This window comes from Chiloscyllium plagiosum, unplaced genomic scaffold (genome assembly GCF_037043375.1).
Source record: "Chiloscyllium plagiosum isolate Xiang-an unplaced genomic scaffold, Cpla_swu_hap1 HiC_scaffold_15, whole genome shotgun sequence".
In the NCBI taxonomy this organism is placed as follows: Eukaryota; Metazoa; Chordata; class Chondrichthyes; order Orectolobiformes; family Hemiscylliidae; genus Chiloscyllium; species Chiloscyllium plagiosum.
In genome coordinates, this window is record NW_028270153.1 from 45,443,838 (window position 1) to 45,467,073 (window position 23,236).

At 40.4% G+C, this 23,236-nt stretch overlaps 1 protein-coding gene and 1 long non-coding RNA gene across 3 annotated transcripts in view; both read left to right on the forward strand.

Moving 5' to 3' along the window:
• LOC122559905 (uncharacterized) overlaps positions 1-1,843 on the forward strand; it is a 36,579-nt gene extending 34,736 nt beyond the window's left edge. For both annotated transcript variants that reach the window (XR_006314591.2, XR_006314592.2), the window contains one exon: positions 1,467-1,843. This is a non-coding gene — a long non-coding RNA (uncharacterized LOC122559905). The remainder of the gene's footprint in view (positions 1-1,466) is intronic.
• A 6,342-nt stretch (positions 1,844-8,185) lies between these two features.
• Positions 8,186-23,236, forward strand: part of LOC122560064 (tyrosine-protein phosphatase non-receptor type 1-like) — a 93,658-nt gene continuing 78,607 nt past the window's right edge. Inside the window, exon 1 of the mRNA XM_043710268.2 lies at positions 8,186-8,362. Coding sequence (XP_043566203.2) covers positions 8,306-8,362 — 57 coding nt within the window. The 5' untranslated portion in view covers positions 8,186-8,305. The remainder of the gene's footprint in view (positions 8,363-23,236) is intronic.

The following is a 23,236-nucleotide window of genomic DNA, read 5'->3' on the forward strand; positions in this document are numbered from 1 at the left end:
ATGAATATCCCTGCAGAGGTTCGAATAGCTGGACAATTGATTTGTGATGCAGAGTGACATGGGTTCAATTCCTGTACTGGCTGAGGTCATCATGGAAACTGGTAACTTACCCAGGACATGAGATAGGGAAAAGGAAGTGTTGCCAAAAGTAGCAAAAGTAAATTTCTTGATAGACCTCTCAATTCCTAAAACTAAAAGGGGAATCATGAGATTTTTGCGACGGAGTGGCTTCTGTGCCAAACGTTAGCACAATAGCTTCCTCCCAACAGACTTATTGCAAAAGCATGTAAAATGGTCCAGACTTTTTGTCAAAATAGTCAGTGGTAAACAGTTTTTGAGAAGCTAAAGACAATCCTAACAAAGATTATGTATTACCCACACTTGACTTCATTTAAGCTTTAAAATGGCAATCAATGCTAGTAACTTGGGCAAGAGGATGAATCAATCATGGAAAAACTAGTAAGACACTCTTCCAAGGTAATGAATCAGCATCAAAAGAAATATTCTACAATAAAAAGGGAAACTCTGAGATTGTGATTGGGTTTTAAATGTTTTGAAATTTACATCTGTAATAACAAATAAATGCTAATATACAGTGAACATAAATCAAAATACTTGACTTTTTCAATAGAATGTGCAGAGTTATGATGAAAGTTTTCACATTTCTGGAAAAGATAACATAATTGCTAATTTATTATCAATAAGGTAATGATGTTGAAATAATTTAGAGATTATGTAGGTGACAAGAAACTGCTTGGTTTTCATATATTAAGTGAATGAAGACTAATAAATAAATAATTTTTACCTCATCATAATTTTTATATTATTGTAAGTGGTATTTCATTTCCCAAGAATAGTGACATGGTGGGAGTATATTATTTAAGAATTATGTGAAAAACTGGAAGATAGGTGGGCGGCATGGTGGTTAGCACTGCTGCCTCACAGCGCCAGAGACCCGGGTTCAATTCCCGCCTCAGGCGACTGACTGTGTGGAGTTTGCACGTTCTCCCCGTGTCTGCGTGGGTTTCCTCCGGGTGCTCCGGTTTCCTCCCACAGTCCAAAGATGTGCAGCTCAGGTGAATTGGCCATGCTAAATTGCCCATAGTGTTAGGTAGGGGGTAAATGTAGGGGTATGGGTGGGTTACGCTTCGGCGGGTCGGTGTGGACTTGTTCGGCCGAAGGGCCTGTTTCCACACTGTAAGTAATCTAATTTAATCTAATATATAACAGTTTAGACATTTGGATTGAAAAGGTTGTGGTTTCATGAAAAGAAAATCAAGAGTTTAAAGTGTGCCATGGTTTACTTGCTCTTTGCAGAAAGTCAAGTGACTTTGAAGAATAGGCAAACAAAGCTTTCAATAAGAGATCTGATTTTTGACCTTAATTAGTGGAAAATATGACTTTGAAAAAACTGCGGGCCCTTTCATGTTAATGCTCACCTAGCAATCTTTTTTGTCTATTCACAGACATAAGAAATCAGTCAGGAGAAAATCTCAAGAGCTGCAAGTCTCTTCCCCTCTCAGTTGAAGGTTTTCATAACCTGAAAGCATTTCTAAATTTCAATATTTCTGACAACCTAAGAAAACTTGAAAAACTGAACTGTGGCCACTTTCCAAAGACTTGGTTCCAACATGATTTCAGCTGAAGATCCTCCATCAGTCTACTATTGTCAGTGGTTTGATGTCATGGACAGAAAATAGTAGACTGTGAAAAGTAAATAGATTCTATCCATTTTTTTCAAACTCTTACCTGACCTTTTTTCCTTTTGTCTTTTTAATTCCCTTTCTGACCATATTGTGGGTCTACCTACAACACATGGGCTTCAGTACTTCAAGAAGGCAGCTCTTATTGACAACTTGGCATGGGCAATAAATGCTGGTCAGTCTGCAATGTCCTACAAATGAATAAAAATTAAACATACCTTTTCTGGACTGATGTCTTTTGTGTTGTGCATGTCCATATTTGAGATTAAGGGGACATAGTTCAAATTCTGGATTACAGTTTAGATGTTAACTGGTAATAATTGGGAGAATAATTTATATTTTATAACAAATGGATTATTTGGGTTTGTTTTCTTTTCATTCATTCAAGGGAAATGAGAATTGTTGGCTTGCCCTACTTGCTTTTGAGTAGGTGGTGGTAAATACTCTGACCAATAAAGAAAAGCATACCAAACGCCTTCTTCATTATCCTGTCTACCTGCGACTCTACTTTCAATGAGCTATGAAGCTGCACTCCAAGGTGTCTTTGTTCAGCAACACTCCCTAGGACCTTACCATTAAGTGTATAAGTCCTGCTAAGATTTGCTTTCCCAAAAACCAGTCCCTCACATATATCTAAATTAAACTCCATCTGTCACTCCTCAACCCATTGGCCCATCTGATCAAGATCCCGTTGTAATCTGAGGTAACCTCTTTGCTGTCCATTATACCTCCCAATTTTTGTGAGTTGATTATTTGTCCATCACCATTGTGATTGGATATGGCAGGTCTGCACAGCTTAAATCTGATTTGTTGGTTGTGGATTTGCTTAGCTCTATCACTTGATGCTCATACTGTTTGTTATGAAACTAGTTGTGTTTGGTAGCTTCACCAGGTTGACACCTTGTTTTAATGTATGTCTGGTGCTGCTCCTGGCATACCCTCCTGTACCCTCTATTCAACCAAGGTTGATCTTTTGTCTTGATGGTAATGGGAGTGAGGGATATGCCAGGCCATGACGTACATTATTGTGCTGAAGTACAAATTTGCTGATGTCAATGGCCAACAGCACCACATAGATGCCCAGCCTTGAATTGCTGGATCTGTTCGAAGTCTGTCCCATTTAGCACAGTGATAGTGTCACACAACAGGATGGACGTATTCTTAATGCGAAGGCAGACGTCATCTCCACAAGGACTGTGTGTGGTCACATTTACCAATGCTGTAATGGACAGATGTGTTTGAAGTCGGCACATTGGAAAGTATGAAGTCAAGTATGTTTTTGCCTCTTGTTTTTTTTCTCACCACCTGCCAAAGGCCCAGCTGGTAGCTATGTCCTTTGTTCCATTGTCACAGTCAGTGCTTTCTCCAAACGTTGCTCAATGTGAAATACTTACTCATCAGCTGATGGAGGACTTCCTCCCCACTTCAAACCACTGTTCCACCAGCTCTACTGGGTCTGTCTTACCAGTGGGACAGGAGAGATTAAGGGATGGTGACAGTGGTGTCTGTGACATTGTCTGTAAAGTATGATTCCATGAGTATGTCAGGCTATTATTTGATTAGTGCTTGAGACAGCTTTCCCAATTCTGGCACTACTAGTTACTAAGAAGGACTTTGCAGAGTTGTCTTTTCCGGTGCCTAGCTTGATGCCAGGTGGTCCTTTCCATTTCATTTATTTCCTAAGGCTTAGTAGTGACTGATTCAACTGAATATTTCAGAGGGTCAACCACATTGCTTTGGCTCTAGAGTCACATGTAGGCCACACCAGGTGAGGATGGCAAATTTCCTTCCTTGATGGGCATTAGACATTAGTGAGTCAGATCAATGTTTCCAACAATGAACAATGGCTTCTTGGTCATCAGAAGATTCTTAATTCCAGATTTTATTGAATCATCACCACTTGCTATGGCAGGATTCTAACCCGGGTCTCCAGAACATTCGCTGAGTTTCTGGATTAATAGTCTAGCGATAATGACACTAGGCCATTATCTAGTGGCTTCATTAAAGTATCTTTACCTGGTTGGCAAGACGTAACTAACAGGGTGCCATAGGATTCAGTGTTTTGGGCCCCAACTACTTACAGTCTATATTAATACCTTGGATGTAGGTATAGAAAGTACTATAGCCAAATGTGCAGATCACACTAAAACAGGTGGGAGAGTAAGTTGCAATGAGGAATTAAGAAATTTACGAATGGATAGGATTGGGCCAAAATGTGGCAGGTAAAGTTTAATGTGAATAAATGAGAGGTTATCTATTTTAATTGGAGGAATAGAAAGGCAATTTATCTCAATGGAAAGAAACTTCAAAGTGCTTCAGTGCAGAGGGATCTGGGTGTCCTTGTGCATGAATTGCTGAAAACCTGTATGTAGGTATCACAGGTAATAAGTAAGGCAAATTAAGTTTCAGCATTTATTGATAAAGGAAAAGAGTACAAAGGTAGGGAAATGTTGCTGCAAATGTACAAGGTATTAGTGAGACTGCACCTGAAGTTTTGCATACAATTCTGGTCCCCTTTAGTCAAGGAAGGAATGCAGTTGTATTGGAGGCAGTTCAGAGGAGGTTCACTAGATTGATTTCAGAGATAAAGTGTTTGTCTTATGAAGAGAGATTGAGTAGTTTAGAAGACTATGAAGAGATCTAATTGAGGCAGATGCTAAAGAGATTAACAAAGTAGATGTAGAAAGGATGTTTCCTCACGTAGGCAATCTGGAATGAGAGGTCATAGTTTTAGTGTAAAGGAGAGCAGATTTAAAACAGAGATGAGAAATTAATTCTCTTAAAGGATTGTGAATCTGTGGAATTCACTACCCCAGACAGCAGTGGGTGGTGGGACATTCAGTACATTGAAGGAGATAGACATTTTTAATTAGGAGTGGGTTGAAGCGTTATGGAGAGTGGGTAGGAAAGTGGACTTGAGGCCGAGATGAGATCAGCCATGATCATATCAAATGGCAGAGCAAGCTCAATGGGCTGAATTGCCTACTCCTGTTCCTGGTTCTTATGTTCTTCTATTCTGGACAACAGTAAAAACACATTTTTGTGATTGAATTAGCAAATTTATATTACAGGTGATCTGGTTTGCTTGATAATCAGTGTATTCATCCCATCACAGTGATAACAAGAATGCTTGTATTTCATAAATAATCAAGCAATACTTTTAGATGTCCTTTAATGAAAGGTGCTGTGCTAATGCAAGTCCTTTGGATTATAAAAATCTGTTATATCCGTGGATCCAATCCCACGTAAAGTTGAGGTATCACAGAGCTAATAAGTCACTCTAGTTTCACATACTGATGCACAAATGTATTTTCCTGCAACCATTTGCTTGGATTTTGTTACTTTGCTATACTATAATTCTTTCTGGAAATGTGTTGCTGGAAAAGCGCAGCAGGTCAGGCAGCATCCAGGGAACAGGAGAATCGACGTTTCGGGCATAAGCCCTTCTTGGCTTATGCCCGAAACGTCGATTCTCCTGTTCCCTGGATGCTGCCTGACCTGCTGCGCTTTTCCAGCAACACATTTCCAGCTCTGATCTCCAGCATCTGCAGACCTCACTTTCTCCTATAATTCTTTCTAGTAGTCTCACTGCGTATTCAACATCCTGCTATTTTGTTCCTGCTTTTTGATGTACACATTTATTAATCTTTGAAGACCATGGTTCAGAGCCATGTAATACATTTAAAATTCTATCAAACTGTCTGTTCGATAGTTTAAGCCTGACGCCAGATTTCTAAGTCATGGCTTTTATTTAAGCACAAGAAAGTGTTAGTAGAGCACTCAAGCCACAGTTTATAGGAACTACAGGGAATTACATTACACTATTTATCCTTAGATAGACATTTTGATCCATTCATTATACATCATCCTACACAGCATACACTTGAGTTAAGAAATATGAGAAGAAACTGTACTGGAACAAATGAAAAAAAAGGAAGAGAATGGGGAAAACATGAGCCTTCATGTTGTGGTATGCAAGATATTAACTAGAAAAGTTAAGAGCTTAGACATGTAGTTAGGTGGAAAACTGGGATTTATGATTTTAGAGTATTCGGTGGAGACTTTGTCTAGTTGCAATGAGACCAGGCATTGAGCAGAAGGGTATGAGATTCCTCAATATTTTGAATGTCTCTAGCAGAAAGTAAAGGAAGGTGAAACAGTTCAGTTATTTTAAAACTATTTCATACACACTGATGATACTCAAGAGCAGGCAGTGCCCTTATGGCCAAATGTTGGATATCTTAAGTTGCATATTTCAGATTAAGAATGAACTTATTTTGCTTCAATTTCTGCTATATCCTTAGTGTTTGTTGTGGGTCTGAAAGATAAAAAAAAAGTTACACTCAGAATTGGATTCGAACAGACTAAAAACCTACAGATCAAACACATTAATACAAATTTCTTACCATTAAAAAAATCCTTAGAATTTCAGAGGTCAGTTGCCTTTGTTTCTGGAACGGTCAGCAACTAAAATTGACCAGATCAAAGCGACTTCACGAGCCATCTGCGTTTTTGTCATGATCTCTACTCAGAAAATATTTGGATCAAAGTTTCCTTAATGGCAGGACAGTTTAATTTAAAATGCTGTTGTACATAAATCTGCACAGCTGGAGAAATGGACAAATTGGAATCTACCCAGAGATCTAGATGGAACTCTTAGCTGGAAAGAATATTAATATCTCAACTTTAACAGCTGTTTTACAAACAACTTATTTTGGCCCACATTAGCTATGAAAATGTCATTGAGTTCACTTGTAAAATTAAGATGGTCAATTAACAAATCACGTATGGCATTACTTTGATTGAACTTTAATTCATCAGTCTTGCAGTCTATAAGTTGCAAAGTTCAGATTATGTGCTAAATAGCTGCACCATCGGTAATTCACTGCATTTTTATTTTAATATATATGTATTGTTTAACTTGAATATAATAATTTGTTAATACAATACTTCCAGTCTTTGTCAGCAAGAAAACATGGTGGTCTTCTCTGTGACCTCTGATGCAATGTGGTTGAGATAATTTGTTGTTCATTTAGAATAGTATCCCCCTCACAAACCACATTATGTTGCAGTTTCAGTTTCATTTGATATGCAATTTGTCCCTCTGTCACAGAAAGGGGTTGGATGAAATCTTGAATTGTAAGTAGAGAAGTATACTAAAATAATCTGTCAATTAGAATAACATAGTAAGATATACTTAAAAATGTTTAGGGTTTCACCTTTCAGTTGTAAGTTTTCTAAAAAAAAGTTTCTGAATTTCATACAATCCTTGGTAAGAATCTTTTGAAGAATACAAGCTTTCATAATTTGTCTAGTTTCCTAAGAAGGACCACTACTTGGATGCAATGGATTCTTTGAACTCTGTGGTCTTTTCTCTCAACTTGTACCTCCCCAGAGATCAAAGCTACTTAAAAAATCAGGAACTAAAATTGAAATAAGTAGCAATGGTAGAGAGAAAAATTGTTAATGTTTCAAACATAACATTTATGATCACCTTTCATCAACAATGAGAAAAATATGAAACAAAAAAAGAAACAAAATGAGGATACAGAGTTCATGGTCTGAAATTGTTGAACTTCATGTGGAGTACAAAAGATGTGTTAAATCAAGAGATGAAATATTATTTCTCAAACTTAAGAAATAAGTAATGTGGCCTCTGACTGAAATAGTGCAACAGGGAAGAGATCTTGGGTTTCAGTCTGAAAGATCTACACAATAGATTTGGGGATCAAAGTCAAAAGCCATGTCTCCAACAACATTTTTCTAGCTGTCTGCTACCTGGCAAATTGTTTCATGATTATTTTAAAACTAAACTTTTTTAAAAACTCTTAAAGAGTTTCAAATCCTTCCTGTCAGCCTGGGGGGCACTTAACCCATGGATAAAGTAAAAAAGCTTTAATATATCACTAGCAATATTCCATGATACAAGGACATCGCTTCGCGGCTGTAGTGTTTGCTGTTTCTAAACTCAGGCAATTCTCTTAGATCCACATACCGGCGTACAGACTTTACTTTACCCTGAGCTTTGGTTCAGTTTTAGATTTAGACAGTTATGTTCCAACAAAGCCCTAATTATTATCAGAAGTACGTTTTTTCCAGAATCTTCAGCCTGGCCCGCCGCCAAGGCCGCTGGGATACGATCGGAAACGGGAACTACATCTCCCGGCAGGCATCGCGAAACTCCCCAGCTGCGGTATAAACATAGAGGAGCAAAGCGCCCCGAAAGTATGGGGCTACGCCTAGTGTAAACAATTCCCCGCTTTTATGAAGCAATATCTAATTTTTCGGATTGAGGCATGTATTTCGGGCCCGTGGATCGCACTGTCCCCTGGGACCCTCGAGCAACGTAATTTCCTGCACGGTGCACTACGATTCCCATCAGGCAGTATACGCAGCCCACCCACCCCCTGCGTCCTGATTGGTGGAGGCGGATGCCAGTCATGGGCTGGAAGGGAGCGTGTTTCCGGTGTGTGGTCGAAGCCCTCCTGATGCGAGGGAGTTGAGATGAAGTGGTAGGAGCGGAGCGCGAAGGGGAATTTACGGCGTTAAGTGTGAGGCCCAGAGTAGAGTGGAGGGGAGAAAGGCACAGCGCACTTGGAGTCATGGAGCAGGAGTTCGCGGAGATCGACAAACAGGGCAACTGGGTGATGCTTTACCAGGTGAGTGTCCGGGGTCGGGAGGGCGAGCGAAAGAGCGTGGTTCGGGAGTCCTTCCCCACCAACCCCCAACTTCTCCTCCCTAAGCCCTGTCCCAATCAGCCTGGGGGGCCGAGTTACAGGCTGCATGGAGGGAAGTGCAGACCCGCGGCTGGAACACCTGGCTCTGTGCACCGGCAACTCATGTGGCTGCCTTGATTCTTGAGTGTTGTACCAGGTCCCATCGGTGTGGGAGCCGCTTGTGGACTGTGGAGGGGTTGTCCAATTAATTAGTGCTGTCAGCAGCCACTCCGGCAAATTACTGTACAAACATTATAACCAGCAACTGTCACTCTACTGCCTTGGTAACGTCGGGACCCACACCGACTTTTAAAACGACATAGGCAAATGGTCTTTGTAATTACCTGGGGTGATTTTTCTCTCTCTCTCTCTCGGCTGAATTTGCTTTTTTAAAGCATCCGGTAATATACATCACGAAATACATTGTTCCCTGATTTCGTTTGCCAACTTCAGTTATTAAATCATATCCTGGTTTCATTCTTAAACAGCGAATAATTAGCGGTAATTGGTGGTTAGGCGAAGATTAATTTTTGCATTAATTTTGGTGAAGCCTACTAATGATCGTACCCCACATCTCCCGCATGCTTTCTAAAGGCTACTTTTTCCCCCCCTGACCATGAGGATGTCTGTTAATTCGAAGAAATACTGTTGCAAATACGAAACGATGTTCTGCAAATTCTAACACTTTTTCTATAGGGGTGTAAAAATGAACTTTGAATATAAATGACACGATAGGTTTTTCACTTTCCTAAGTTTGGGTGGATAAGTAGCTTAAAATATTTGGTCCTAGTGAAATATGCAAGGCCTCAAGATCACTCTTATATGCATTGTTTTGTACTAAGCAGACCTGAAAAAAATATAAAATTATGAAATAAAAACTGAGAATTGCGGATGCTGGGTATCAGAAACAAAACAAATTGCTGGAAAAGCTCAGCAAGTCCAGTAACATCTGTGCAGAGAAATGAGAGCTAACATTTCGGATCTAGTGACCTTTCCTCAGAACTGATGGTAGCTAGGAAAAAGTTGGTTTTCATGCAGAAGATAGGGTGTGGGAGGGGCTAGGGAGTAAACGATAGGTGGAGATAGAGTCCAAGGAGAGAGAACAGCTGTTCAGATTAAAGGAGTGGATTACAATTAGGTTAGGAAAATGAATAACTATTAATGGGGATTCTCAGTAACAATGGGTTGTGTGTAATAGTAGACCATGTGATAACAAGGCCTGGTGTGTGGGAGTTGGGTTAAGGGCATGGGGGAAGATGCCTCATCCCCTAAAATTGTTAAACTTGAAATTGAGTCAAGAAGGCTGAATGAAAAGGCTCAGTGGAGAATGAGGTAATGTTCTTCCGGTTTACACTAAGCATTGTTTGAGCGATGATGATGTTGGCCAGGGAACAAGGTGGTGTGTTGAAGTGGCAGGCAACTAGAAGCTCAGGGTCTTGTTTGTAAACAGGATGTAGATGTTCTGTGAAGCAGTCACCTGGTTTACCCTTTGTTTCCCTAGCATAGAGAAGACCATATTGTAAGTAGCAAATGCAGTAGACCAGGTTGTGAAGTGCAGGTAAAGCACTGCTTCATCTGGAAGGTATGTTTGGGATCTTGGATAATGAGAAGGGAGGACATAGGCAGGCGTTACACCTTCTGCGGTTACAGAGGAAGGTGCCATAGGGCTGTGGGAGGGAAGGGGGAGTGGACTAGGGTGTCCCAGAGGGCATGTTCTTTGTGGAAGGCAGATCATACAGGGCAGTGGAAAATGTCTGGGATTGGCATCCCACTGGAAGTGGTGGAAATGGTGGCTAATGATCCTCTGGACTGGGTGCTGGTGGAATGGTGGATGGGGAAAAGAGGTGTGGGCTGATGTTTGGGAAATAGGTCAGTCCTGGCTGAGGGCCCTGTCAGCTACCGTGTTGGGGAATCCCCGGTTGAGAAAAAACATTGACGTTTCAGAGGCCCTGTAGTTGAGTTGGCATAATCAGAACAGATGCCACAAAGGAACTAGGAGGTTAGGATACTCTTTGCAGGAAGCATGGTGTGTAGTCAAGGTAACTGTGGGAGGCAGTTGGTTTGACGTTTTGATATTGGTGGCTAGCTTATCCTCAGAAATGGAAGCAGTCAGAGATGGGCCAGGTGAAGATGAGTGGGTTGGAAATTGGAAGTGAAATTAATAAACTCTTACAACTGAGTGAAAGAGGGAAGCGGCAACAATGATGATCAATCTACTGGAGAAAGAATTGTGGGAGGGTGCTACAATAAGACTGGAACAGCGCATAATGGGGGCTCATGAGGGTACCCATGGCCATACTTTTGACCTGAGGAAAGTGAGAGAAGTTGTTCAAGGTGAGGCCAAGCTCAGACATGCAGAGGTGGCTAGTTCAGGAAGTAACAGAGAGCCCTGAGACCATCCTGATGTTGGGTGGGCATGTAAAGGATTGCACATCCATGGTGAAAAGGAGTCCGGAAATGCAGAAACTGATGTAAAACATCAGAGGGATCGTGGATTTAAGTGGGCAGGGACTGGACAAGGGGAGAAAAATTTAAGGTAGGAAAAAATGAGTTCTGTCAGGCAGTTGCAGGCAGAAACGGAGTCTGCCTGAACAGTCCTGTTTGTGGATTTTAAGTACAGTTACGGATTTTGGGATCGGCTGCATATTTGTGTATAGTGTAGGCCATGGAAAAGGTTGCAAATGTTCAGAGCAATGTTTAGAGCTTCAATAGATCATCTGATGTTATAAGTATTTTGTGCTGAAGCTTCATCTTTCTTTTTTTCTAGTAAGGAAGTTATGGAATGCATATTTATGGCAACGGAGACAGAGATGGGTCTTCTAAAGTATTCGAGGGATAATTATTGATGTGTTTAGCAGTCATTCCTGAATTTGGAAATTTATAGATTAATTGTAGGGAAAATGTGCGGTAACCTTGAGCCATTTACAACAACTTTCATTTTCGTGTTTATAATACAGTGGGAAATTTCCAGACTGCTTTGCATAGTGGTATATGAAACAAACTGATCAGTCAAATATTGAGGTAACATGATGTGGGAAAATAATCAAAGGACCTTTGGAAGTTCTTGAAATCACGACAAAGTGAAATGGAATGTAGTGAAGATTGGTAATGACAAATCTAGATAAGTAAAAATGAATAACTGCATTGAATGAGGGCACTGAATTGCTGAACAAATTGGAGTTCGTATGAAATTGAGCTTGAGAGGTTGACCACTGAGGAAAATTAGTCTGGAGATGTTAAAGTCATAGTTGAGTGTTATAGGTAAAATATGAATGAGTAAAATGTGAATAAAACAATTTTTGTCAGCATATCAGAACATTGAATTTGTAAGATGTAACGTTCCCACCTTCCAACATACAATTTCCTCCCCTCACCCAGATTAGATCTATTTGAGCCTCGGACCACTTATTCTGTCTATTGCAATGTGAGGCTTGCATTCCAGGAAATGTGGCCTAGTTGTACGTACCATTTTTTTCCTTTGTCATACAAAGGATGTGCAGCACTTCAATTTTTATTCCAACTTCCTAATTTTCAGAATGCAGTATCGTGGTGCCTTGAAGCTTTTACCACAGTAAACAATTTGAATGGGTCAATCCACTGCAGGATGTTGGGGACTATAGGTGAATCTCCATTCCTGTATTACAACAAAAAAACCTCCTTTAAATTTACCTTAACAGTTTTGGTTTCTGGTAAGTAATTGTCTTTTTTTTTGTTGACAATGATTCACATTTAATAGCTTTACAGTAGGTGACAATCTCATCAGAATAAGCTTCAAATGACAATCCTACTTCATATTGTGCAAAATACTTGACATATTTGTATTTTTCATAATATTTTCCAACTGACCATGTAGTTGATCCTGTTCTTAAAAGCAATTACAGAGGAACCTTGATTATCCGAATACCAATTACCTGAAAATTGGATTATCTAGGTCCCGATAGAAACATTACATCAAAGACGTGTTTCCAACAGTGATCGCATCTTTTGTTTACAATGATTAAATAGGCACCGTTTCCAAATGACTGACCTCCTGCCCTCTTTCTCTCCACACTTCCTTGGAGTTCTACAGGGGAGTGTACCCTGAACCCCCCATCCCACTCATTCCTCTCGACAGAAGAAATTTCTCCTTGTCTGTGTTAAATTGCACCCCTTTACTCTGAGACTAAGGCCTTTAGTCCTATACTGTCCCATGAGGGGAAATATACTCGCAGTATTTACCTTGTCAAGCTCTTCTAAGACTCCTATGTTTCAAGGAGATCACCCATCATTCTTAAACTCCAATGAGTAAAATTCTAAATTGTCATCAGTGCTAAAATTTAAGAGGAACGCTGCAACAGACAAATTAAGCTGCACTTGAAATAGAGTCATAGAGATGTACAGCATGGAAACAGACCCTTCGGTCCAACCTGTCCACGCCGACCAGATATCCCAACTCAATCTAGTCCCACTTGCCAGCGCCCGGCCCATATCCCTCCAATCCCTTCCTATTCATATACCCATCCAAATGCCTCTTAAATATTGCAATTGTACCAGCCTCCTCCACATCCTCTGGCAGCTCATTCCATATACGTACCACCCTCTGCGTGAAACAGTTGCCCCTTAGGTCTCTTTTACATCTTTCCCCTCTCACCCTAAACCAATGCCCTCTAGTTCTGGACTCCCCGGCCCCAGGGAAAAGATTTCATCTATTTACACTATCCATACCCCTCAATTTTGTAAACCTCTATAAGGTCAACCCTTAGCCTCCGCTCTAGGGAAAACAGCCCCAACCAGTTCAGCCTCTCCCTATAACCCAAATCCTCCAACCCTGGCAACATCCTTGTACATCTTTTCTGAACCCTTTCAAGTTTCACAACATCCTTCCGATAGGAAGGAGACCAGAACTGCATGCAATATTCCAACAGTGGCCTAACCAATGTCCTGTACAGCCGCAACATGACCTCCCAACTCCTGTACTCAATACTCTGACCAATAAAGGGAAGCATACCGAACGCTGCCTTCGCTATCCTATCTACCTGCGACTCCACTTTCAAGGAGCTATAAACCTGCATTCCAAGGTCACTTAGTTCAGCAACACTCCGTAGGACCTTACCATTAAGTGTATAAGTCCTGCTAAGATTTGCTTTCCCAAAATGCAGCACCTCGCATTTATCTGGATTAAACTCCATCTGCCACTTCTCAGCCTGGACTTTTGATGGATTAGATTCCCCTACAGAGAGGAAACAGGCCCTTTGGCCAAATAGTCCACACCGACTCTGAAGAGTAACCTACCCAGATCCATTTCCCTCTGACTTATGCACCTAACACTATGGGCAATATAGCATGGCCAATTCACCTGACCTGCACATCTTTGGACAGTGGGAGGAAACCGGAGCACCTGGAGGAAATCCACGCAGACACTGGGAGAATATGCAGAATTCCACACAGACAGTCGACTAGACTGGAATTGAACCTGGGTCCCTGGCATTGTGAGGCAGCAGTGCTAACTACTGAGCCACCATGCTGTCCCATTCTTTGGAATTATTTTAGAATTGTATTTTATCCATCTCTTTTTTTTCCACCTGCTGAATGTGTCAAAACGCCTATCTTGATCGTAGATGAGTGTGTGGGTATTTTGAGGTTTTGAAGTGGTGTAGTTGCTAAATTGACCATAGTGTCCAGGGATTTGCAGGCTAGGTGGGTTATTCATGGAAAATGCAGGGTTACAGGGAGGGGATGGGAGGCAGGCTGCTCTTTGTAGAGTTGGTGTGGGCTTGGACTGAATGGCCTGCTTCCACACTGTAGGGATTCTGTAATTATGGTTGCATTGTAATAGCTTAGAATTTCTTTCATTTCTTTGCCATTTGTTAAAGTGTATTCAATACTTATTTTCTGATAATGGAACCTTTCAGTTGCTTTGGTTCTGAAATTAGTCAGTTAAATTAGTCACCTTGATTTTTATTTTTAGGATTTTATACATTTTGTAATGGTTTGTGGAAACAGTGAGCCATGATTATTGGCGCATTTTTCTCATTTAAGTTGTGACATTCCCTTTAAGAATTGTGTATTTCTGAGTTTGCCCCTCATTCTTTTAAACTCCAGAGAATTCAGGCCCAGTCTGATCAATCTCTCTGCAAAGAACGGTCTTGCTGTCCCAAGAATCAATTCGGTCATTGTCTGCTGTGAGCCCTCATGGCAATTTTTTCTTCATCAGACAAGGGAACTAGAATTACACACACTTTAGGTGCGGTCTCATCAGTGTTTCATACTATTGAAGCAAGATCTGTGCTCCTGTCCTTATCGCTGGCTTGCTACTGAAAAAGGCATATGCTTGCAGTTCCCGGTTTTCCCTGTCACCCCTTTCTTAACAGGTAGGGTTAAGTTTGCACCTTTCTAATCTGCAGGCACCTTTGCAGAATAAATAGAATTTTGAAAGATGATTCCCTCATATATGCACCAATGTTTTAGCCACCTCTTTAATACTCTAGAGTGAAGATTATTTGGTCCTGGTGATCTGTCAACTTTCAATTTGATTAATTTCTACAATACTACTTTTTTGCTAATACTGATTTCTTTCTGTTCCCCACACTCTCGCGAGACCCTCTGATCCAAATTATTTCTTGGAGACCTCTGGTGTCTTTGTGAAGACAGACACGCTATTTAGCTTCTCTGTCATGTCTCTTTCCTATTGTATATTCTCTTGTTTGCCTGTAGTAGACTCACTTTTGTCTTGGCTAATATTTTCTCTTTCTGTGCCAACAGAAGCTTTTACAATCCATTTTTTTTTGTTATTTCGCATTCATATCTCTCTCAATTTTGTGGTCTTCCTTTGCTGAATTCTCAAGTTCTCCCAGTCTTCAAGTTTACAGGTTTTTTTTTTGCAAACCTTATGAACCTTATTCCACTATGAATACTGTAGTTAACTTCCCTTGTTAGCCATGGTTGTTTTGCTTTTCTTGTTGGGTATTTTTGCCTTAAAGGATTGTATATCTTGTAAGTCAAGCATTAATTCTTTGAATACTCACCATTGTCTATTTACTGTCTCAGCTTTTGATAAGATTTCCAATCCACCATACCAAACACCCTAGACATTTTAAGAGACTCTCTTGTTTGAGGTTGAACTGCACTTTTTTAAAAAACTTCATGCAAAACTCTATCATGCTATGGTCACTATTCCCTAAAGGTCATTTTACAATAAGATCTAATATAGCCTGTGTCTTAGTTGTTACCTCAACATATTGCTCTATAAACTAGCTCAAATACAGTTCAAGAATTTATTCTTCCACAGCATTGGTGTTCATCAGAATTTCTCAGTTTATATGTTGATTGAAGTCACCAACGATCACTGCATTCCCTTGTTAAAAACGCCGATGATTTCCTAATTTATACGAAGCCCAAATTGCCATTACCATTACTGTTTGGTGACCTCTAAACTACTAATATTTGCTGTGTCTTAGTGTTTCTTAGCTCCATCCATCCAGATTCTACATTCTGTTCTTCTAATTGAAGATGCCCCTTTTTTTATTAGCACTATCCTACCTCCTTTCCCTGATTTCACCCCCCTGTGTCCAGATGTCAAATATCCTTTATTATTCAGTTTTCAGCCTTGATCACCCGAAGACATGTCTTTATAATTGCAATTTGATCATCCCCTTTTACTCCCAGCACCAACAATTTACCTATCTGCTTGTGAATGTTGCATGCATTCCAGTAGTGCTTTTAATTAAGTTGTCGTAACGCCAAACTAATGTCAAATTACTGTCAATTCCACAATTGGTTTCTACTACTTTCCACATTCACTTGCAGCTTTTCTATTTCCCATTTTCATTTTGAATTCCCTTTAAGGTTCTCATTCCTGTGATAAGTGAGTTTAAATGTTTCCTGCCAGTGCTGAAATCTCCTGTAAAGGTATTAGTCTTGCAAACATGTAATGCATCCTCCTTAAATGGGTGGCACCTGCCTCGAACTCTCTATAGTATCTAAAACACTAGGTCTTACCAATTCTTTCCACTCGTATTACGTGAATCTTATTTTCCATGTATGTGGCAATTCAAACCTGTTGCTAATAAGGACTCTGACTGCTTCAGTATCTGAGGAGTTGTAAGTAGTCGTGAACATTGTGCAATCATCAGCGAACATCCCTACTACTGGCCTATGGTGGAGGGAAGATCTTTGATGTAGCTGAAGATGCTCGAGCCTCACTGCAGGAGACTAGGTCACAGTTTACTGGGGAACAGTGATGCCATACTTTAGAAACTTGGGCAATTTATAGAGGTTTATAAAGTAATGAGCATGGATAGGGGTAACATCCAAGATATCTTTCCTAGGTTGATGGAGTCCAAAACTGGAGGGCATAGGTTTAATGTGAGGGGAAAAATATAAATGATCTGAGGGGTAATTCTCTCATGCAGAAGGTGGTGAGTGTATGGAATGAGCTGCCAGAGAAAGTGAAGAAGGTAGGTACAATTGCATTCAGAAGACATCTGGATGGATATATGAATGGGGAGGGTTTAGAGGGATATGGGCCAAATGCTGGCAGGTGCATTGGTATGTCTGGTGCAAATCAGTTGGACTGCTTCCTGCTGTACGACTCTGACTCTAACATATGGCAGGTGCCTCAAAGCATTGTCACCAGCGATGCAGGATCCTGCAAATGCACATTTTGGTGACAAGAACTGCAGTCCAATAGTAGTGGTCCTCTCTGAAGCCATGTTGTTCAACATCAATGCACTAGATACTCAAACTCAGCTCTGTTGGACAGGTCATGTTGTTTGTATGATTTAGATGTGGTTCAGAGGAAGTAAACTATACTGATACCTGGGAAGAACATGTTGTCTTCTGGAGAATGATGGTATAGACTGGACATTTTTTTTCCCCACTGCTGTTCAAAACTGCAATATGTGAATACTTGAATTTTATAAGATCATGAATGAAGCAGAAAGGATCTTTTTCACTTGCGTTTGAGTCCCTAACCAGAGGAGACTATTTTAAAATGAGGGGTCACTCTTTTACAGATGGGATAATTTTTCTCTGAATTTTGTACAATTTTGGAATTCTCTACCTCAGTTGATGGAGCTGGGGCCATTGAATACTTGTTTTTAAGGCTGAGGTAAATAGACTCGTAGGCAAGGATCAAAGGTTACTTGGGATAATGGAAATGTGAAACTTGGAACACAAACAGATCGAAGCAGTCGCTTTGTTTGGAACTGTGTTGTGGCAGGAGACTCCAGGAGAACAGCAGAAACATTTTAGCGATGTCCTTGAGTCATCCTTGAAGAGGACGAACCTTCTGCCAACTCTTGAGAATTCTCTGACTTGTTACTGACCTAAAGGGGAAGGCTCATCCAGGAAGGCACCAAAATCTTCCAGCAACTTCATTGGGTATGTGCAGGCGTGAAGTTGATATTTTGGAGTGATCGTGCATTCCTCCAAAACAATCCATCAATCACCACATGTCTTGCAGATTCTGCAGTTTGTGCATTGAACTTATCAACCACCTCATTAAACCAGCGTGGAAGTCATCTTCAATCTCAGTACTGTGAAGGAGAGCAGACAGTGATTTTTAAGTCAAAATTTGACTTTTAATCAGAAGAAAAAAGTTAAAGCACAGATTTTTTTATTCTACTGCATCCATATAAATTCTATAATTTCTTTCTGAAAGACTAAAGATCTACAGCATTACATGAAATACTGATTAAACATAATGCCAAAAATTGATGGTCACAAGTGCGTGCTCTTCCAGCACCACTAATCCAGACACTGTAATGTCAGCTGACTGTGCCAGGCCACAAGAAGCATTGTGTGCGCGTAGACCACTGGCATCACCAGCTGGGGTGAGGGGGACAGTGATGCTGGCTGGGGCTGATGAAACAGAGCTTCTGTTACTAGACGGTGCCTGTGGATAAGGTTGTCTTGGTTGGTGTTCCTTTGCTGCTCTCACCTGCTGTCTCACTCTGGTAAATCATAAATCTGATCAGAAATGTAACAGATCAACCTGAGAAACACCACAAAGTGACTGATACTAACTTTCAAAATGTCTGCCTTCCTTTGCCTCCTCTTTGAACCATCTAGTGGTGGCGTTTGGAGTAGCATTTGTCCCCTATATGGGAAATATGGCAGTCAATTTGCAAGCTCCCACAAAAACAATTGACAATCTGTAGAGCCCTATGAAGTATCTGATATGTTAAAGAATGAGCTTTCACGGTGCTTATGGCTGTGTATCATTTGGAAAATGCATTTCCTCCAAGTGACCGGGAAATGTGCCTTAATATCTCCATTGCTACTTAATGAAGTTTGTACTCTTACACCAGGCCTGTGGTTAGTCACCAATAAAACTAATCTGGCAAACGAAAATGTTTTGGCCTGCCTGCTCACTAGAAATACTTGTCTGAATAGAATTTAGGAAGTGAGCTTGTCTGGAACTGCATTGAGTAGCAATGAAGTTGAGTTTCTGAGACCGGTGTTCTTCTGCTCTGTCTACTTTCCTTTTTCATTTTTTTCTCTTTATTCTCTTTCTTTTTCACTTCATTTTGCTTTCCTCTTGATGAAGAGTTTGTTCACAATGACAACATTGCACGGCGAGTTGGCCCAGCAGTGCAGACTTGCGCTGGTGCCAGAGGTGGGTTTGGGTTCCTGGCGACTACTTCATCATCGAGATGATCCTTGTGCCAACACATGGCTGCGCTGCAGAGACAAGTTGGGTTCCTGGCGGCATTGTGTCCATTGCAGGAGGAAGCAGATGTGGAGGCAAGTTTGAGCCCAGTACAAGACCCTGGAGTATCAGCAGTGGCTGCATTGAGGTGGGCCCGAAGTGGACTCGTGGCAGCGGTGTTGAATTTGGGCCGGTGGGGTGTTAGTGGCATCTGCATTGGTGGGGACTGACAGTGGTGAGGGCATTGGAGAGTAGATGGTGCCAAAGAGTGGTAACCTTTGTTGTGGTAATATGGCATGGGGGTCTTGTGCCTGGCCACCAGGCCCATGCTCCACGATGGAGGACTTATCAAAAAGGACTGTAAGGTTCTCTTTTTTTTTTTCATTCATTTTTCTGCCTTTATATTTTACGCTTTGGTTTATCTTTGTTTTAAGATGGTGCCGGAGAGTTGCAATATCATACAATACTTATCACTGTGTTTTGTAACAAGATGCACGTGACAAATTAATCAATAAATCAATGACTAAGTCAAGTTTCATTCCATTCACAGTGAGAAGAGACTTGGCAATAATAGTGTCTATTCATTCCTATGTCAGTTACACCAAATTGCTTAAAGAACATTAACAATTGCCATCATACTAGCTGTAGGGAAGTTAGATTGCATTAGGTCAACGGAAGTGGCTTGTGTTTGTCTGAAAATATTTTAAAAAATGGTTGGGAGCATTTTAGAATTCAGATGAAAACCAAAAAACTGATTAAAACTAAAATAAAATATGAATGCAATCTAGCCAGAAGAGCTACTGTAAAGGCATCTTTTGGCTTGTGAAAAGGTTAGCAAGGTAACTTGGATGCACACAGGCAGAGACACTGAACCTTTATAATGGCGAATAATGAAATTAAATAATTATTTTGTCTTCATGGAGTGCTAGGAAGCCAAGGCACTTGTAAAAAATCAGGAACTAGATGAAATTAGTATTACTAAAAATTATCTGGCTTGAAGGTTGGTAAAATCCCTGGACCATTTGAGCTACATCCCAGGGTGTTAAACATGTCTGTAGAAATAGGTGATGGATTGGTGGTTATTTTTCAAAACTCTGTACTCTGTGGAGCAATTCCTGTAGACTGGAAAGGGGAAAAAAAATGTATCCCGTATATTTGACAAAGGAGGGAGAGAGAAAATGACAAATCACATAGTTTTAGTAGGAGGGAAGACCATAGAATCCATTGTAAAGGATGTGATATTCACTTTATAAAACAGAAATGATAATATGATCATCATGGATTTATGAAAAGAAACCACAACTTATTGTGAAGAGGAGCCTATTGTAATTGAATTTAGTTCAGCCTGTTGTGTCTGCACCAAAACTCTTACCTACTGCCAATTTCCTGTTCCCCAATCATGTTCAACTAGCCTTTTTAAGCATTTTGTTAATGTTACTTCTAGCATAGAAACTGAGAATGGTAGAATTTAAAGAAACCATTTTCTGAAAGCTGTAAACTTGGGCACAATTGGAAAGGGATAGATTATGGAGGGATTTGAACTTAAAGATGCAAATTGTGTTTTAAGCATTTCTAATTTGAGATAGCATGGAGTTATGCAGTAACAATTTTTAAGTAAATTCAGGTTTCTGAGAGCACAAGATGGGAAGAGAGTGTTGGAATATTCTATTATCTTTGAAGGAGAATACTGCATATAGTTTTCAGCAGCAAATGGAGATAGGGTGAGATAATTGGAGGTGGGCTGTGTCATAGAAGCAAACCAAGTCAAGAATGTGTCCCGAGAACAAGTATGACACAAAGGTCGTAAGCTGTGTGATTAATGTTTTTCTCTTATCAATAAACAACCGTATTCCATCAAATTTCATCTGCCATTCTTCTGTCCACTCCTTCAGTTTCTGAACTGCTACCTCTAACTCCTCCAGCAGAGAGATCAGTATCATTCATCTGAACAATCTTTTATAAAAATAGATTTGTAAGATAAATCTATTGGGAGCTCCAAGATGAAAAATTAGGCACTTAAGAGCTGAATACTTGGCAAATTTGCAAGTGTCCCTTTTAGAATACATAACGTGCGTTTAAAATAAACAAAATGCTTCAACTTAAATAATTAACAACAAAAACTAAAAGACATAAAGTAAGGAGCATGATCAGTATGCAGGAAGCTTTAGAGTGTGAGGAAGGCTGTGTGTACGCACTATTGGAAATTAGATGCAAAAGGAGACATACTACAGGAAGTGAAATTCTTTGAAATGAGAGGTGAGTAGGAGCGGATAAAGGGTGTAGGTAAGAGAGACATACCTGCAGTGAGAGCAACTATGGACTGATGTCACAACCCACTGAATAGGGCTGGTGTTTTTCTTTTCCACTTTTTGTTTTCTGTCCTGCTCTGGTTTTCTAAACCTGCTTTCCCCCCCCCAACCCCCTTCCCCCCACCCCTATAATAATAGCAGATTGAAAATAGGACAGAGCTGAGGAAGAATTTCTTCTGAGGGTAGTGAATCAAGTTTTGCAAAACTCTGGGTGCTATGGAGACTGCATCATTGTCTATTCAAGGCTGAGATAGACACATTTTCAATTGGTAAAGAAATTAAGGAGCAAAAGCAGGAATGTGGAGAATTCCCAGATCCTGTCTTGGTCTTTTAGCCTTGTGGAGATGACTAGATGGGCTAATGGCCCACTTCTGCTCCTGTGTCTTAGAGTCGTAACTTGAATTACCATTATTTAGACAGTTTAACTATAATCTAATATTCTGGGATTCTTACGGATCGTTTCAGAGAACATCTCTGGGATACCGCATGCACCAATCCCACCACCCCGTGACTGAATACTTCAACTCCAACTCCACCTCCCACTCTATCAAAGGCATACAGTTCCTGGGCTGCTTCCACCTCCAAACCATTACCACCTGACACCTAGAGGAAGAACGCCTCATATTCCACCTTAGGACCCTATAACCACATGCGATAAATGTGTATTTCAACAGCTTCCTCATTTCCCCTCCACCCACATTATCCCAGTCCTAAGCCTCCAACTCTGCACTGCCCTCCTGATCTGTCCACTTCCTCTCTTTTTCCCCCCCCCCACCTTTTGATCCATCACCTTCATCCACCTATCGCTTTCTCAGCTAACTTCTCCCCCAACACCCCTCTCTCTTTTTTTCCCCCCCTCCCTCAATTTATCTTTCAGCCCCTGGCCCACAAGCCCCCTTCGTGATGAAGGGCTTATGCCTGAAATGTCAATTCTCCTGCTCCTCAGTTGCTGCCGAACCTGCTGTGCTTTCCCAGCAACATACACTCCACTCTGATCTCCAGCATTGCAGTCCTCACTTTCTCCTATGATCTTTAGTTGTCAGCTTCTCCCAAAAAAAGTCAGCATAAGATGGAGAAAATTAAGGTATTTTTATAGCTATTCACGGTTGAAAAAAGTCTTTCAGCAGCACCGTTTGGAATTTATTTTCTCAACCATATTAGAAATCATTGACTGTAACTGTAAAATCAAACCTAAAATGTAAAGTAGTACCACGATGTAGCTGTACCACCTCAAAAGCTTTATTGGAAGATTTTTTTGTTAAAATTAATAAGGTAGTTTCTTTACTCAGTAGGGGTGTGGAATGCCTGACTGCAACAGTAGTAGATTTGCAAATGTTAAGGACATTGGACATACATATGTATAATAATGGAACAGTGTAGGTTAGATGGGAATCAGATTAATCTCAGGTTGGCGCAACATCGAGGGCTGAGGGACCTGTACTGTGCTGTAACATTGTATAATGGTTTGAAATTGGAAGAGCAGTATAATGATTGATCTTTCATCCACAAAGTTAAAAACATCACAATTATATTTTTTTAGACTTTTTGTTGAAAGTTTGGAAGCTGCAAATTCAAAATTTAAGTAATCATTCTGTGCTCTGTCCCATCTAATTTGATATTGCTTGTAATTTAGTAGTTCTGTTAGATTTTGATTTTATTTTAAACTAATAATATACTCCCGGTGCCAGGCCCAATAGTACCCCATTCAATACTTTGCATTGGAGAAGCAATGTTAATATATAATGAGTACTCATTTCTTGAATTTAACTTTGTTTCTTAACCAAGAGTTTACCCAGAATTATCATAAGTTTCAGTTTTAATAGCGTTTTCACCTGAAATGTTCATTAAAAACAATTGGAAATCCAGATGTAATTGTCA